The 18,798-nt window shown below is 46.0% G+C and overlaps 2 protein-coding genes across 2 annotated transcripts in view; one reads left to right on the top strand and one right to left on the bottom strand.

Annotated features, from left to right (window-relative positions):
* The window catches only part of LOC135824956 (HHIP-like protein 1), an 8,398-nt gene extending 6,761 nt beyond the window's left edge, over positions 1 to 1,637 (bottom strand). The window contains exon 1 of the mRNA XM_065337697.1: positions 487 to 1,637. Coding sequence (XP_065193769.1) covers positions 487 to 1,374 — 888 coding nt within the window. The 5' untranslated portion in view covers positions 1,375 to 1,637. The remainder of the gene's footprint in view (positions 1 to 486) is intronic.
* Positions 1,638 to 12,378: 10,741 nt separating this feature from the next.
* LOC135824925 (monocarboxylate transporter 9-like) lies at positions 12,379 to 16,674 on the top strand. Its single transcript, XM_065337673.1, has 4 exons — positions 12,379 to 13,368; positions 13,715 to 14,364; positions 15,263 to 15,632; positions 16,206 to 16,674. Exons 1-4 carry the CDS (start codon positions 12,906 to 12,908, stop codon positions 16,433 to 16,435), a joined length of 1,713 nt encoding a protein of 570 aa, XP_065193745.1. The 5' UTR covers positions 12,379 to 12,905; the 3' UTR covers positions 16,436 to 16,674.
* The last annotated feature ends 2,124 nt before the right edge of the window (positions 16,675 to 18,798 follow it).

Genomic DNA, 18,798 nt, shown 5'->3' with positions numbered 1-18,798 from the left:
CATTATACTTTCTGGTACGGGTCAACCTTTCGTCCCAAAATATCATGCCATAAATACTCGAAGTAATCCATCTCAATACCACACTGACCTGCATCCTGAGCAGGTGTCTTAAAAGAAAACAGATTATCCACCTGAAGAGTATTCATGGCTGTTTGCTTGTTTCTATGTGAAATGGCCGGGGACAGTGTGGACACCAGCCTGTGTAGTTACACAGGAGTCACGAGTCTCAAAGTCTGCAGAGAATGTTGAATGGCTTTTGTTTGGATGACGGAAATACCATAATCATATGAATTATAATTATATTACAACTTAGTGTATCATGTACTTCAATCTGACCATGCACTTCCAAATGAAGTTACTCAAATCTACACAACTGTGTAGTCCTCTATAACTTAAGCTTGACTGCTAAACAACCAAACCCGCTAACTACGGATCGGTTTTATGACCATATAATATTATAGGTCCATGTTAGGTAACATGGCATACCTTATTTGAATTGTCTTGCTGAACTGTGAAGCGAATGACTCTGTTGAAGAGACCTGACTGCCCTAGACTGTTGCTTCGCACATTCAAATGGAAGAAGACGTAGCCGTTAAGTGAGAATTGCGGGTGAAACGCCATCCCCAACAGCCCCCGTTCATCTCCCTCCTTCTGTGATGTCACGACGAGATCCTGCAGGTCGATGAACGGTTCTTCGGGGACTGTGCCATTCGGTAGTAGTACTCTTACAACACCAAGCTGTTCGCCTACGAACAGTCGGTGTGACCGATCACCAGCATGCACGGCCACAACAGGATTACGCAACTGTCCCATCACTTCCTTCACGCATACGCACTGGAGATTCCCGGTCGGCGAGGCTGTGGGACGCGCAGCTAAGCGTGCAGTGAAATTACGGACATACGGCACGCAGTAATCCAAATCAACGGGTTGTAGAGCTGTGCAGAGGGCGCTGGCACTGGCAAAGGATGTGTCAGAGACATTCGAAATGTTCATCACCAGATCCATTCCACACGCGTTCACAGTATCCATACAGAATTCCGTACACAAGCCAGCGACTGCACTTGCCATGCCAGTCGCCTCCGCATTGTAGATGTGCGATGCGTATGGTGAGCATCTTGCACAGCTTACCTCCTTCAGCATTTCGCCACACTCCGCAGGTTTCGGAGCGGCGGCTACTTGTTGTCCGAATGAGTTCACGTGCGCAGCGACCTCTCCATCTCCAGCACTGGAGCAGCAGGAGAACGCGCTGTACTGGCTGCAGTAGCTTAGTGAACTCGACGGAGTAAACGGAGGCAAGAAATCAAGGCATTGCGGGTGTGATGCTACCCAAGGTAGAGCCAGTAGAGACAACGCGAAAGCTTGCACGACAATCATCTTCAAACCGGATAGTTATTACATGTACGTGGAACTACAATTACCACAAAGACGGATTTTGAATGAACGCTTCTGCTAGCGCTGGCTATGCTTCTTTTCAAACTGATGTTGCACTCTCAACTTCAGATCTTGGTGCAGATTGATACATTGTCTGTATTGCTAAATCCAGACAGCTGCTCAGCGTCCTGTAACATTATCACCAGCGGCAGCCAGGAAAAGGCTTGAAGTGAAACTAACGTTGGAAACTAATTTAGTAATTAGTTCAAAGGCGTTGAGGAAACATTTTTGGTAAGTGGAGGGTGGCAAGTAACGTTACTTATGTCACGCCAGGTTCTACTCGTGCTCGCGGGTTTCAAGTCTGGATGATGCGGTAGATCCTCGAACATCGGTCATAATGAATAATTATGACTCCTATCTGACTTGGTTACACCTGTTAGAACCAGCATGTAAAGCGACAGGCGCTATCTTTGATCAGCAACACTCGCCAACAGTCATCATGGTCATTATTGTACATGACTGTGATATCAAGCTCCCTGGATCGAGAAGGCAGTACTAGTAGTACTACTGCATCATGGGCTCGGCCGGGGATCGGAAAGGCGCGAGCATGATTGCGCTTTTTATTTGTGGCTCACGAGTCATGTCATTAAAAAATTTCGAAGGTGGAGAAGCACGGAGTCGAGACGTGGCCAAAACAATAGTAATTCAATCAAACGCCGGCTAGGCATGAAGCAGTGCTGTTTGCTGTCGCCCCCACTCTGCCCTTTTTCTTCTGTCTGTAGTGTACTGATTGGCAAGTGCGCTGGAGAATGCCAAGGTGTCATAATCACAGTTGCGTACATCTACCATAACATACTACACCAGGACTAAAATACTCTCCAACAAAAATGTGCGCAAGCTAAGTCCCACGGCAACACATCGGTATCGGCCTGCAACAAAAATGTAATTAAAATAATGGCAAGTGCGCAAGAGCTTCAGTGGTAGAGCTGGAGCTAGAGTCCCATACTTATGGCCAACTATGTCATGATCACGGTCGGGTATTATCAGATTCTTATCATATCTACCAGTGACAAAAGGAGTAGTTCTAAATGGTGGCGGGCAATGTGCTCATCCGACCCACTACTAGCACCGGTACTGCAGTAGATGATCTGATCCATTGTTCACCGTATTCGACTTTAATGAAAACCTCTTCTGTTCATCACCTCCCTCTCGCAGAAGACAAAGCCCAACAGAGAGCCAGCTGACATTGACACCCTAAAACGAATGCAATGTAGATCTACATGCAGTACATACATGTACTTATACAATGCAAAGACAATAATAATGATTTGTAGTGCTCTGAAGACCATGCCTACTACTGGTACATTGTTACACTGAGACGCTAGCCACTGAGACCAGTAATAATAATAGACTGAGAAAGAGCAAGTACTTTTGAAGTAGTGATCAGTGATAGCCTCGGGCCAATTTGGTATTGTGGGATGGCTTTAACGCACAGTAGGTGTTAAAAGTATGGCTCAGCTCAGCAGAGGCGACGGGACAGCTCCTGCAGTTCAGCCACAAATGGCAAAAATTGTATTAGTACCTTTTCAAACGTTGCTTTATTATTATAAGATAAAAATAGATTTATATCCCCTGCTTACACTTACAAGTACTTACATGCATGTTCTCTCTCCCTCCCCCCCCCCCCCCCCCCCCCCCCCACACACACATTATTACTTTGAAGTAACACTTAGTTTCTCTCCTATCGCCGAGCATTTTAATTTATTTGCTTTTGCTGTTGCGTGCTATAGCAAACCATGGGCGTAGGCGGGGGGGGGGGGGGGGGGGGGGGCAGTTGGTTGCCAAAGCACCCCCTCAAAAAGTTCGATCGTAGTTCGCAGCTGGTTCGAGAGAGACCGTAACGCGCGGACTGCTGATCACATGTGCAACTCTGCACATCGCGCACTGACCTCTGTAGCAAACCGTGTTCAGACCAGGAAGCAGTAGATATTATTGTACTAGTGCAGTTTACTATTTCTGTTTGATTATTGGCCATTTTTATATGAAACTTCTGGTCAAGGGCAACTCCGCTTCGTACCCGCCGTTGTGCAGCATTACATGTACATGTACACGTACATGTATGTCAGACTGCGGCAGACTCAGCACATGATTTGTATCGCATTCCACATCTTTTGTTAGAAGCAAAGAGTCATACAAACAAGCCTGGCATGGGTAGAAGTAGCAACACAGTCCATGGAAAACACGCATCGGGCATAGCAGTTTGTTTGCGCTATGTTTTGTATAATGTACATGTACATGTACATGTAGTTCTGACGGTTGAGTGTTGGCATTGGAGGTTGTGGAAAAGCAAAGAAGACTCTTTCTTGTGTTTCAACTTTCAAGTGTCGGTAGAGGAGCATAACAGTGAAAGTAACCGGTTGAAGTGGAGTTTGAGGTTTTTGTGGGAAATACACGTATAGGGTACGTTTGGGGTTGAGAATTCTGACTTTAAAATGTTCGACGGAGGAGGGTGTGATAATTCTGGAGAAAGCAGCATCCAGGGCAAAGCTCATCCTTAGTTGGAAGCAGGGAGTAGTAAATATTACTACTACCTGGTTGGAGGTTTGCCGTTCACTGATTGATTTTTCGCGTCAAATGTGGGGCTAATTTTGCTTCCCCCCCGACCTCCCCCCACCCGCCATATCGCGGATCTAAAACTTCAGTGCAACTACCGTACTTTTGTGTGGGGAAAGTCGTGGCACCCCCCCCCCCCCTTGATCACTATCCTGGCTACGCCCCTGCAAACGGATTAGTTTTCCATGAGCGTAAAGCGTATACATAATTATTTCCTTTGCTGCTTGTCGAATGTGCATGGCTAAACTTGATCTGATGGCTGTTTTCGTACTCTTAGCATACGAAAAGGTCTCCTGCCAGCAGCCATCTGAGCTGAACGTGCAATGTCTGGTAGCTGGAGGGGGAAACTCAACTGTTGAAACTTGAAAGTGCATAATCCATTGACATTGTAAAATGGCTGTACACTGGTACACAGGTATAGGCATGCAGCACGTGTCTAGACATGACATCGGAAGCCTACAGACTACAGACTACAGTGGCGTGGTTCTCATCTTTCAGGGTGAATTTTTTATTCAATTCTGGCTCTGACCAGATTTCTGGCATTGGCCCCATGACCCAGACGCATCATTAAGTTAAAGTTCTCCCTATTCACTCAGGCGAATTAGTGAAGACGAGTAGACCAGGCCATAGCTGCACATACATGTACATGTACATGGAGTCATGGACCTCATGCAATGACAATGATTTGAGGTGCCTACATTCAAGAGTCCTTTGCCAACAATACATCAGGCTTAGGAAACGGCGACAAATCAAGATTGGGTCTACTAGTACATGTACAGTCTATTATATTAAATTGATAATGAAATTCAACAGGAACTCTTATAAAGGTTTACAAGGAATGTTGGTAAGTAAGTTAAAAACGAGTAGCAGTGAGATACAGTGGACTGCACGTGTGTTGCCAATGCCGGGGACCAGCAGTGTTGCATTGACTCTGATGATGAAAATGGTGGCTATCCACAGGATGGAGGGCGGATGAAGCTGAACAAGACAGATCACCCATGTCTCACCGAGCAGCATTTATGGAGGCACGAGTAACCATCAACCATCATAACACACTGCAGTCATCATGGGATAATAGTGGCGGGCGATCAACACTTGAATCAAGCACATTCCTCAATAACAGTTAGTCTAATATTATCACAATGTTTGCAATTCAGGTGTATCCTCCAAGTCAATGTAGACGGGCTCAATACCGGTATGAACACACATGTACACAACGGCACCAGACAGCGTACATGTGTAGGAACGGACAATTGCACAACATCAATACAGTCCAGTGTACTTCGAAGTACTACCGGTACATGAATACGCACATACATATATGCACATACATGTACATGACTGTACATGCTGGTGATTGTACAGGGTGGAGTACAAAGTCAGGAAGAAAACCTATTCCAGTCGATTGCAATCACCACTTGTTTTAGTCCTGGAAAGGAAATTGCAGGTTTGTTCACATTGCACGCGCCGGTGGGTTTGCGGCTGTCGTGTTTCCGGTGGACTTGTGCTCGGTCGACAGAGGATAACTTGGCTGGATGAGGCTTTGCCTCTGCCTAGTATCGATACATATTTTTCACAGTGTCAACAGCAGCTCAAGATAGAATTCCCTGGCGCTCTATTGATTTCATTTACTGGGAGCCTCGACGCCTTATGATAAATTAATGATGATGAAAGTAAAATTGAATGTTGCATAACAAGAGCGCCGTGGATTTAGAGAAATCGCTTGAGCACGTCATCTCCGAAGTCCCTCGCCATTGCACTTGCATTGATGTATTTCTCGCTGAGGTCAGAAAACCTAGGAATGTCATTAGGTTTCATCTGCAGCTGTAGGTGAATTGTTAGCGGGTCAATGCCCTTTGGCGTTGGCCTGTCACTCCAATGGAAACCCACCAAATCCGGCCTGCTGACCAGCTCCACCTTGTTTTCAACGGCCAGCAAACCCAGAGCAACATCATCGCCCATACGTGCTCTAACACACCTTTCATGTATCTTGGTGAGTTGCAGAGTTTCCACAATATTGTGACGTATGTGTTGCATAAGACCGCGACTGAACACTGCTCCTGCTGACGTAGCGGCCATATGGACAGGTTTGCCATTGTCCAGTCTGGGCAGCCAGGCAATTGGCTCAGGAATGCTGAGCCCAAGGTAATGCATCTGCTCCGGGTCATATTCAGACAAGTAGGCGAGCAGGTTCTGAGGGATGACGAACGTATCATCGTCCAAGAAGACAACCCACTTTGTGTCATAGTACTCTTCCTCTTGCAGAACCTTAGCCAGATTTAGACAGGTAGTAGCACAGCTTAGAGCGTGAGGACCATGGAATAATATCCTGCCCATCTGATTCAGATGAGCAACCCTCTGCTTCCACGCGGGGATGTCAGATTGAATAAGAAGCGAGTCAGTTGAGATAATTAAACGATGTGCTAGCTTGCCCCAGGAATCGTACAGCGCTTTGGCACGGCTTTCAAACTTGCCTGCGGTTTTCACGAAGTATAGAATTTCATCGTTTCGTAGGGGATACCTTGACCTTCCGACATGGGCCACGCCAGATATGACATTCTTTCTTTCGGACATCTCTTCCTGTTTCTCCGTTTTGGCGCTTCCTTCCTCCTTCCATGGCTTATCGCCATTGACGTTACCATTCATTTCTGAAATATCCTTCAGTACCGATACCCAGCTCTTGCCTCCACCATCAGATTGGTTCCAGGCGAATCTCAGGTTTTCACCACCAATGTTCCAGTACTCAAATGGCTTGGTGCGATTCTCTTGCTCCTTCCGTTGTTGCTCGATCTCCCTGGATCTGTTGATGGCATGCAGGGAAGCACGTTGGATGCGCTCTCTGAACGACTGCATCACAGGCCGACGTGTGGTGTCAGTCCACAAGCCCTTGCTTTTCACCATCTCAATAAGCAGCTTCCGACTCATGTGATTCGGTTTCGGCAGAGGACGACCACCTCTGACCGACTCTTCCTGTTGATCAGCGGTCCTCAGGCTCAGGGCCTGCGGTGAATCCGTGCCATCGCTCCTGCTTTTCACCAGAGTATACAGGGTAAAGATAAGCACTACTAGTGTCACAGGGAAAAGCAGCTTCAAGGACTGAGTTCCCTTCCGAGCTCGACCCACGGCAGAAACGGCGCTCTTCATCATTCTTCGTGCAAACCCAGAGACCAGTGAGGCCTGTAAAGACATTCTACAAACCTGTACGCTGTTTTGGGAGGATTGAAAGTTATAGCCTGCTAGAGGCTGCTAGGCCAGCCTGCGGGCCAAGTGAGTGACAAGACTTAGTAAGAAAGTCAATTGCAACTAAACTTCTAAACTGCCACAACACAACCCGATCTTCTCAATGAATCCAAACAACGAGGGGCCGCCTGTTGAGCGTTCAGATGCTGACAACAAGCGCTAAGGTGATGTTTTACTGGCCCTTGACTTTGATCTTTAGTACGCACTGGATCTGAGCGGATTGTTACACACATAACGTCGGAGCTTTGTTGCTGGCTACCTAGTAAACCTGCGCCCTTTGCCGGCTTTAGATTCATTATTCCTTTGTAGTAGCGTCCCTGCACGGCCAGTGTATGTGTGACTTGGCAGCTTAGCCAGTGACTGAGTACTCTACTCAGTACACCACTGTATACAGCGTGTATGTACAGTAGTAGGACGGGAAGCGAAGGCGTTCGGTTACACTAAGCACTTTCAGTGTACGACGAGTGTGTCTCGTGAACGTTTCGGTTTCAGTTCGCTGAACACTCAAGCCTGGGCCTTGACTCTTGAGCGATGCATACCGTGCACTAAGCACGCTTTATGTTCAGTGTCGTTCACGGTTCAGCGCCATCTCCGCGGTCAGTGAGCAAAGCACGGTAGAGCACGCACAGAGCAGATAGCTGCTAAGTACAGTACTCTGGCACTAGTACTAGTAGTAGTAATGTCTTATGTTCGAAGTAGACAAAAGGAGCAACCAACGAGCGGAACTTCCTGCGGGGCTTGAGTTTTCTAGTACAAATTCGCAAAGACATCTACATGTACATGTACATGTAATTTTATAAAACCCTTGGAATTACAGTCGATATTCACAAGAAGAGCGGCGTACATTGATTGCTCGCACATTTACACAATGACATGCACCGACGCAGTACAATCAAGCCAGCAAGACAATACGAACAGTTTCGACTAATCTTGTTGAGAATCTTTTGTGTTGGAGGACTAGAGGCCTAGGTTAGTGCATGGCAGGGAAGGCCTTATGCCTTGTTGTGCCCGCCAGGTTAGCCCCGAGGGCCGTAGCCGGCCGTAGGCCCGAGGGCTAACGGGATAGACCTCGTCGCGTTCTTCTACTTCTTATTATTATAAGTTCTAGGCTAAAAAAGCGTACAGTGACCATGGTAACCGGGCCACATCCAGACATGTCGACAGATGAGTCTCCAATCTTGCTCTGCCTCTGAGTCTCTGACCCGTAGCCTAGGCCCTCGCCTCCGACTCGCGAGGTCTCGCCTGCCCCGATCGGGCTGGGAGTCATGACTGATAAACCATTAATTAAATTGAATCATAAAAAAAGAAAAGGAAAATTGGAGGCGTATCCAATTTCGAAAGAAAGATGTCAGCACCGACGCAATACACACAGTCAGGTAAGCCAATTTATTAACCGAACGTTTTCGTTCCCTTCTCATCATGGGTAAATGCAGGGAATAATGGAAAAATGTCAAATACAGCAACTTATAGAGCAAAAGCATAGATTGAGAACTCACGCTATACATGCACATGTGGAAAAAATAAAATTCACCTGAACAAGTCAACAACAGGGTGAAGGTGAAGAAATGACTAAAACATGATGAAAACTTCAATGAGAAGAAGCATTCCTGACACTTTCACGAGGATTAGCGCCAAACAACTGAAGCGACAAAAGTTTAAACATTTTCCTTCTGGACACATACATGTACACTGTAGTTCAGGGAGCAACTTGCGAATATATAACGCTTCCAAAACAGACAAATGTAATCCAGATCTGCCAAGGGCCAAAACTGAGAAAACATCAACATCATGTTTTAGTCATTTCTTCACCTTCACCCTGTTGTTGACTTGTTCAGGTGAATTTTATTTTTTCCACACGTACATGTACATGTGCATGTATAGCGTGAGTTCTCAATCTATGCTTTTGCTCTATAAGTTGCTGTATTTGACATTTTTTCCATCATTCCCTGCATTTATCCATAATAAAATAGGACTCCATTTCAAACCCGTGAACATACTGTTATTAGTATAATAATTTATTACTTCTTACAAACATCTCCCTAACCATGCTGACACTTCTTCAACAGTTCAAGTGATGCAGTCATTACGTGGAACTACAAGTACAACAGTTGCTACACAACTTACTTCACAAGTACAGTGGTCCCTCTATAATCCGGCACCAATTGTGACAAGGGAAATCTGCTGGATTAGGGAGGGTGCTGGATTAACAAATCTGATTGACTGCTGCAATGTGCATGAAGAGGACATTTTGGCTACTGAAAATTGTGCTGGTTTATCGAGGGTGCTGGTTTATAAAGTGCTGGATTAGAGAGGGACGACTGTACAATGATTACTAGTATTTAGAATCAACTCATAAAAACTCCAAGTCAATCTTCCATTGACACAAACCTCGTTTATTCAACATAATCATCCTATCCAATAAAAACAGTTCATAAAAATAGTTCATAAAAACAGTTCATAGAAACAGCTTATTAGGATCGGACCCAGTCCGCATAACCAAGAGAGCTAGCTCCCTTGGCTGCTGTTGGAATATGCAAGAATGGGCCTTCCAGATAAGGTCTAACAAGGAGCAGTGGCTATAGTTATGAAATGAACACCGGTAACCATGGAGACAGGCCACACTCTCATTATAGATACTGGTTATAAATAGACCCAATAAGGAAAATGATCTGATAGCCTATAAAGAGTAAAAGAAATTGAACCAATGACAACAAATACTCGTCCAGCACACGAGTTGTCATAGCAACACAAATAACAGCTGTCCACTAATTTTGTTGTTGGAGATTGAGTAGGAGTTTTAACTGGTTGATTCTAAATACAATAAATGAGGAGGCCGAGGGTTTATGACCAATAGTTTTTAATGGAAGTTTCCGGAGGAGGAAGGAGGAAACTGTAGTTATCACCAACCCTCACCGCGCCCAGCTCACGCCGCTACGGCGTGCGACCTGAGCTGGGCGCCCTGCCCAGTATGGAACTGTCCTCAAGCCAGTCACGTATTTGGCAGCCCAGTGAGCTGTCTACCGGATCGCAGCGTTTAGAAGCGCCAAATGCGGCAGGGCCAGTCTCAGGCTGGTCGCGTAGGCGGCAGGCCGGCGGGCGACCGGCAAGGCTGCATTCACATTTGGATGACCGAAGTGATACAGGTGCTTCGACGGCACTCCGTGGCGCATCAAGGAGGCATCTGGGGCCCAGGCAGCCCGCCCGTAAGCGCACCACCGTATCAGGTATGCGCAGGTGGAGCAGCAGAGCAAGATGTGTGCCGGACACTCACCATCATCCGGTCGACTGCATGGTTGTGCGACTTTACACAGCCGTCACTCATTACTTGCTATTGCTTGCAGAAGGCCAGAATTTTTTTTTTTTTCTTTTTTCGCTCTTTCCCTTCCTACAGGCACGGCTTCACGTTAGAGCAGTAAATTGCAGTTAGGGACTCAGCTGAGTCAAGCTGGACTCAGCGTGTCAAGTTTGGCATAATACAATAAGCGCGCTATCCCCAAACAGTTGTGTGGTTATTGTGTGAGTGTATATGCAGGAGTCCGCGGTCACGTGAGGGGGGAGTGATAATTGGTCATAAACCCAAGGCCGGAGCATTTAGGGACCATCGCAAAAGTTCGCAAAAGCCCCCGAAACGAAGACCGTGAGTTTCGGGCCTGACCCCCCTCCCTCCCCCCTCAAACGAAACGACATTCACAATACGGAGCATCAGCAAATCGAATTTTCGAGTGAAATTCGATAATCGTCACGAAAAGCTCTCAATCAGTCGCAACTAGGGCTTTGTTCGACTGAAAAATGCCCGGAAAGAGAAAATACTTTTCGAATACTTTTCGAATGCTAAGCGCGTGCTCTAGAAGAGTACACGCGTACACCTGTACACGGCGCACTACGAGTACTCATACTTGCGCATGTAGCTACTACAAGTAGTAAACTAGTTCTTACTACAATGATTGTAGTCATATACCATGTATACAGAAATCGAATCCGAAAACATGATTGTAGTCGTAGTTGTCAGTGCACATGCACAAGGCACAGTCGAACCGGACTTCACGCTTTCCTCTTTATCTCTCTCGAACTGTGAAACGTTTTGTCAAGTGTGCTTTTTGTTTCATTTCAAGATCCTGGAATCATGGTTTTTTTCACCAACTACCAGCCGCGCGCGGTATGCCTCCTGCTCCCAAAAGAGAAGCGAATCCAACAAATCGACTTGCTCTGCAACAAACGCAGCCATTGCACATCTCAAAATCCCAGTCCTCAACTACTCATGGTTGATAAATATGGTGGTAAAGACACACCTGGCAATATGGCGGTAAACACACGCCTGCCCTCCATAAGTACAGCTGCAGTGGTGTCTTGAATTTCATTCTCCCGAGTCAAGCTCAACTACTCAGGCTAGAAAATTGAACTCGATTCGAAAATACTGGACTGCGCTACATGCTGAACCTCTTTTTCATTCGAATTTTCGGTCTGATTTTCTCTTTGCCATTCGAATAATCAAATCGAAAATTCGATTTGCTGATGCTCCGTAATATGGGCTTCATTATTTCACTTGGATGCTGCACACATAATAATTATTATAATAATAATACTACACAGCAGGGGTTCATAAACCCTATCATAATTATCATCGGCCTATGAACCCCTGCTACTAGTACAGTGCTAGTACTAGTACTAGCAAGAGTCCATAAACCACGCGTTTTATGGACTCTTGGTACTAGACTACACACAGTGTACAGGCAGCCAGCTACGCGACACGCGCATGACTACGCGTCCTGACAATACAAGCGATCTACGCCGGCTGTGATGGCATGCTAATCTATATCAGCTCCTACATGTCGTCAATACTTTTTTGAATTGAAGCCCGGTTTGCGATTTTCGACACGACTCCCTCCCCCCCAAACGTATGCTCTTCGTTTCAGGGGCTTCTGCGAACTTTTGCGATGGTCCCTTATTGTATCAAGAGTCCATACTTGATTGTATACATAGATGGATCATCATGATGGGCCCTGATCAGGCTGATCAGGCTGATGCAGTAGCAACAGTCAGTAGTCACTGCCCGTCATTTGTCACGTCGAGTAGAGCCAGACTACATGACTGTAGAGCTACTAATACTATTAGTATTACTAGAAGTAGAGGTTCTGCTGGACGACATGGACTCGGCCAGTTCTCGTGGTTCTTGCACATCTCAGATTTTAGAATAATTATTGTTGTTTGTTGTTCATGGGATGATAGGTCCGTTGGATATGCACGAAAGTGTGCAGAAGAATTTTTAGTTCATTTTACTGCAATCTCTACATGCTCTGAAGTGAAGATAGCTTCCATCATGTTGGTCCTGCTTTGACGCAATGAACATGTTGACACCCGTGCTGTAATCACGAAAGAATGGCTACTGGTATGTCAATGGCAGCCAATGTTTGGGAGTGGACAGTGCTGACTTTGTCCTACAACCAGTCGTAGTGCATACCTTTATAGCAACGGTGGCTGGGTGCGTGAAGAAGAAGAGGAGAATTAAGTGCATTAGTTTGGAATGAGTGAAAACATTGGCCCAATTCAGCGCATTGGGACCGCTGAATATTCTGAAGTGCCTGACGATTGAGACGGCTGCTAACACGGTTGAATACAGCAAACAGGGGGTGCTCCACTCCAGTCTGACCGACGACCAGAGTTTAGACTAGGACGTGACGGCTATGGTGCAGGATGAAGTAGTGTCCGTGGAGGAGGAGAGTGTGACGTTGGGGCACTGCAGCCAGGAGAAGAGCGCCAGCAGCAGCGGGGTAGATGACGTGATTGGCGAATTTGACAGTGTGGGAGTATCGAGTAGGCCTTTTCAACGCATCCCTCGCATACGACTAGCTCTTCAAGTGATCGCGTGCATGGTGGCGTACTGGATTAGCTTTGGAACGGATCTGGCCAGTGGAATTGAATATGCTCAATTGATCCTGCCACCATGTGGCAGCGTGATGGATGGAAATAGCAGTGATACGAGCGATCAAATACGAAATGGTACATTGGTGTGGACAGCGACTATGACAACCAGTCTGCCCATGGCAGTGACAAACTCGAGTCTCCACACAGCCATACCGAACTCAGACAATGATGGTCTGTATGCGGCAGAGTGTGGAGGCTTTGGAGGGACGGCTACCCAAACAGGTAATGTTGTGAAACTGGGCCGAGCCCCCCCCCCGGAACATGTTTTGCCCTGCTATGCCTGAAATATCGTCACCACTGTAACCGGCTTCGTCGTTATTTTGTTGTACGCAGTACACAGATTTCATAGCTCTGCAAAGTTTGGTGAAATTGGAACCGAGCAAGAACGGCCAGAGTAAGCCTGAAACGTAGTACCGTGCGTGAGGACTGAGCTAAGCCAGCAGAGCAGACAGAGCATAATACAAAAGCAGTAGCTAGGTGCATTCATTGCAATACACCGAGGGAAATTATACTGAACATGCACCCGTTCGTATCCGGTGTGTTTGTTGTTTCTGCATGATTTCTGCAGCATGGGTGTCATCGATTGCAGCTGGCTTGCGAGTACTGACTGGGTGGACTGCCAGTGTTGTTATTGACGCATTCGGTGTTAGGCCAACAGTCATTGTAGCCAGTGTGACGTACAGTCTTGGAATGCTGACCGCCTCGTTCTCGACCAGCCTCTATCAACTGTACTTGTCGCGTGGAGTAGTGGTCGGACTGAGTGCTGGCTTCCTTCACACCGCTCCAGTTCACTGCCTGGCGCTCACCTTTGATCGCAGGATATCAATTGGCACGGGACTAGCGTTTGTGGGTGCAGGCATCGGTGTGATTGTGAACGGTTATGCAGGCAAGGAAATCATTGAAATTGCCGACTGGCGGTGGTATTACAGAATGGTTTCCGGCGTGTCACTCTTAGGTATTGTTGCTGCCTTCTTCCTCTTCATTGATCCCAGCAAGAGTGTTGAACATCCTAATGCCAGCAGCAATGCAGACACACCGGCCAAGCTGAACGGAACCGGCATCGGCACTACAGCACTACGCACACTACGGCATGGTTTCGTCGAGCTTGGCAGATCCGTTCGCAAAGGACTCATTCTGTACCGCGATGTGAACTTCCTCTTCATGCTGGTAGCGTACCTGTTCTTCTCACTGGGCTACATGTTTCCAGTAGTGGCAGCTGTAAGTACATCCAACCACCGTCACCCTACTACCACATGATCTTGACCATGTAGCGTGACGTTGAACGTGTTACCTGCTGTAAGATTACGGTGCAACTTATCTGTTACTTTGTCTGTGCAGATGCCAAAACCACCAAGGTTGGGATAGCAGCAGGGCCCCTCCACCACTTTTCGCATTCCTTCGGGAGCATAGTTGACTTAGCAAAAAGAAAAGAAAAAACCCACTTGTACTTATTGCTTACCAGAACTGAGACATGTCTGGAGTTAAACAATTCTAAAGCATCGGTGCAAACCTTGGATGCTATTTCAGCCTTTCTTGTTGCTGTTGGCATTCCATTCATTATAGCAAGGGATACAGACCATGTTTTGTCAGTATTGTGATGACTGTGAGAAGATATGCAATACTTGAATTCTAGGAAATTGAATCCAACAACTTAGCCAACACGTCATGTAAAAAATGGCCTGAAACAAAAAGAATGAGAAATAGCAGAATGAACAAGGTGATATTCTCTCTCAAAATAAGAACTGTAGGTTCAACGTGAAAGTTTCCTTTGACAAATTCTCTGCGTTGGTGAATCAACTCGCCCGCCTGAGATTATGGGAGTTGAATGGATGAGGGAACGGAATGTGTACCAAGCGTATTCCAGAACAAGGATGGGTTCAAGGCAGATGTATATACTTGGAGCAGTATGGTTAAGTTGAGAAACTTTCTTCCTATCATACCCTAGTTTCTCGTCATATTGTGTTGAGTTTGCCGGTAAAAGAGGCTGTAATACTGAGAAAGTCACCACATTAACATGCTTTAATAGATTGTTCGGTGTACTCAGAACTGTCCTTCATTTTTACAATAGATTTTTTGGTATTTTCTACCCAATCTGGCTTGTTTCTTGTGTACACAGAGCCATCGCTCACGGGAACTAAACATCACAAGCAGTAGTCCATATCTACAGGTTGCTTATGTTGGCTACGGTACTTTAGCCGGTGCCATTCTGGTAGGAATTGTTGGGTCTTTGTGGCAGCTTCGTGGAACCCTTACGCAAGGCATCTGCCTTTTCCTGATGGGATTGAGTACAATGCTGAGTGTATTTGTCACAAGCCGATCTGGACTGACTGCTTACAATCTGATCTTCGCACTTCTGTCTGCGTGTGCCGCTGCCTTGTGTGGCCCGGCATCGCGGGAAGTAGTAGCAGCGGACATGACGGTGCACGCCTTGGGCCACTTGTACTTGATCAGTGGAGTACCGACCACACTGGGTATACCCTTGTCAGGTGAGTAGTCTTCTACTGCCGCTTTAACACTCCATGGACTGTTTTTTACACTGTGTAGTCGTTTAGTTCTGACATTCATCAACCCCGTCATTGTGCAGTGAAAGCACTGAGGTAACTTTTAAATGTGGACGGCGGAGTCAATTTTGATCAATTATCTTACAAGAGGCTGTTATGCTACAGTTACATAAATAGTAAAGGAATATTCTTTGTACACTGTAGTATATGTGTGGTCAGGGGCGTCGGACACGCTAAGGTCACTACGGTATTGACTGTATCACTTTTGCCCCAGGTGCCCCGTGAATCTATAAAATGCGATGATTTGGGCTCTAAACTTTGACATTTTTCAGAGGAACTACCCCAACTCTACAAGTAAATTGCACTTCAGGTGGTTGACCGTGCCAACCTAAGTTACCTTCCGACGCCCCTGAGGGTACTGACCAACAGGATGTCCACGAACATTAGGTGCATTCCATTTTTAGTGACAGGGGGGAGGGGGTGTTACTGGAACATTGTATTGTATCCGGTTTATTTCCTGGATCGAAACAGTTTGCGGTCTTCTGCTTTCTCACTTAGGATGGATATACGACACAACACAGAGCTACACGATCCCGTTGATATTCGGCGGAGTGATGCTAATTCTGGGAGCCATATTCTTGCTCATAGCCGATGTCCGCATTTATCGACGGCGGAAGCGGCCAGGAAAGCCACTTTCACACAGACAATCGTCCGTTGAAAATGCCTTCGAATTTTCGCACCCGGATTCTAGTCCGGATTTTGTCGCTGTTTTAGATGGCACTGTATGACACAGGGATGGCTGCTAATGCACACTGTATTACTGTGCTTTTAAAGTTGCACAAACTCGCAACCAAACCAGTGAGTGATGGAAGTATACTTCACCTTGCTTTGTCACAGTTTGGTTAGAGAAGATCTTTGCCACTGTCGCAAGCAAGTTCACATGGAGCAGAACTACCTATACCCAATTTATTTATTTACTTGAGTACCGTAATCGCGTGAATAGTGCCCCTGGGGCACTATTTTTCAATTCTGGTGCATTTGCGTCATCCAGCATATAACAAAGCAAAACAGCCGGAGCCTAAATGTTGCTATAAACTATCACGACTCGACAACAACGGCAACAAGAACTGTGATTTTGATCCTGAAACCACCAGTGCAATGACATGGACGAGAACATTAGCAAAAGGACACCAAACTTGCACATGCGCCTGGTTACAAGCTCGGGGAGGGGGGGGGGCACTATTCTAGAGAGGGCTTTTTTACTGGCTCTTAGAGACCGGGGCATTATTCGAGATAGGGCACTATTCAAGAGCGGGCTCTAATCGCTCGAGTATGGTAGGTCATGCCTTGCCCTGTGCCTCTACATTTTAAAAGTTAACTTCAATATTAAACACTTTTCATCGTTTCAATCACATAGTTATACTGTCTCATCTCCGTGTAGAGTATGTGCATGTGCGCCAATGTTAACCCCTAGGTCTCATGAGTGCATTCGTGCTATTCAGGCAGCTTCTTGTTCAGCAGTTGCTTTGTGTACAAAGGTAACAGCTGCCTGGATGCCGGTCGTCCGTATCTGTATCTTAATGCCTCCATTAATTGTGTGTGATGTTGGTGATCGTAAAAGGTGCATTCAATGATTCAAGTATGTGGAGTGGTATGGTAGGTATGGTACGTATTGACCGAATACGATCCATTCGAGTCTTTCCAGTATCCACATCGATCCGAGGAGTACTACTACTCCCATTGTTGGTATCAATGTTGAAATTTGAAGGATGGAGACGTGGAGGTGGGGCCAATGCTGCTCACACACCTAGCCAACCTCACACCAGTGGTCCTGGGTTAGCATGAAATTTGCAGCAAGGGGGGCAGGGAGATAGGCCAGGGTGAGCAGGGAGTAGTGCTTTTTTTTAGTTGAGTCGTATGTTCGATTGACTTCTGGCGTGCTCTGGATGACACTGAGTCGTGAGCCAGTCAAGTTTCAAGTCATGTTGGTCAGCTTTGTTTTGAATTATAATTATAAGAAAAAGGAATCATTGCGGCTATGGAGTAGGCCTGTCCGGATTATGTTTTGCATATTTTTCGCATATTGGGTTTTTTCAGCTTTTTTCACTTTTTGGGGTTTTCAGCATTTTTGCATTTTGAGGTGATTTCTCATGCATGCAGCTGATCAGCACTACAGTCCATTCAGAAAATGATGAGCGCTGGCTCTGGAGAGCTCCCGTGTTTGGTGATTTTGCCAGTGCCGCGAGATTCTAAATTTAAAAAAGGGTCAAAAAGGTACCCCAACTGGAGTTTGAACCGCAAATGTACTGTTCTGCAAGTGGAGTGCATGGGTTTGATTTTCATGGTTTTTCCCCAATTCAGTGCTTTGGGGGCAAAACCTGGCCGAAATCCTATTCTTGTTATGGCTTGCTCTTTGGAGAAATATACTTCAAAAACAATTGGAAGACCATTCCATGGGGATTGCCAAAAAAATTGTGACAAAAACTCAAAATTTGACCCATTTATGGCCAAAAGCTAGGATATCATTTTCTGAATGGACTGTAGTACTAGCACATTTCAAACTGCTCCAGTGTATCTGGCTGCCGTTGTCACTTATCACCTCATCAGTACACAACGACAAGGGATTCAAGTTTTACGCCATTTTGGTTGCCATGGTAACGGCAACATAATTTTCGTATTTTGGGTGAAATTTTGAATTTTTTAGCATTTTGGGTAAACTTTTCTAAGCACTCGCAGACTCCATTGCAGCCACTCACGTCACACATTACAGGGTACCTCACTTCAAACTCTCCAACTACGCGGTCTCTTCGCTGCATAAGTTACTAAGTAACTAGTTCACTTCACCATTGCTGCTACCCTCCACACATACAAACATTTCCATCACTCCCGCACCACACAGTATAATACTCGTTTCAGTTTTTGCTGGCTTTAGTTGAATGGTTTTTCACCCTGAAGATGGGCCATGCCCGAAAATTTGGTGCATTCCATTTGTATCTAATAATATTAGATACAAATTATTTATTTTTTTGGAAGTGAAGTGAACTTATGCAGCGAAGAGACCGGAGAGTTTATGAAGTGAGGTACCCTGTTGGGTAAATTTCCAAAAAAATGAACATTTCCATTTTGACCCTTCAAAAAATACATACAGGTA

This window comes from Sycon ciliatum, chromosome 1 (genome assembly GCF_964019385.1).
Source record: "Sycon ciliatum chromosome 1, ocSycCili1.1, whole genome shotgun sequence".
Lineage (NCBI taxonomy): Eukaryota > Metazoa > Porifera > Calcarea > Leucosolenida > Sycettidae > Sycon > Sycon ciliatum.
Note: the sequence above shows the minus strand (reverse complement) of the source record. Positions and strands in the feature narration are given on the sequence as shown.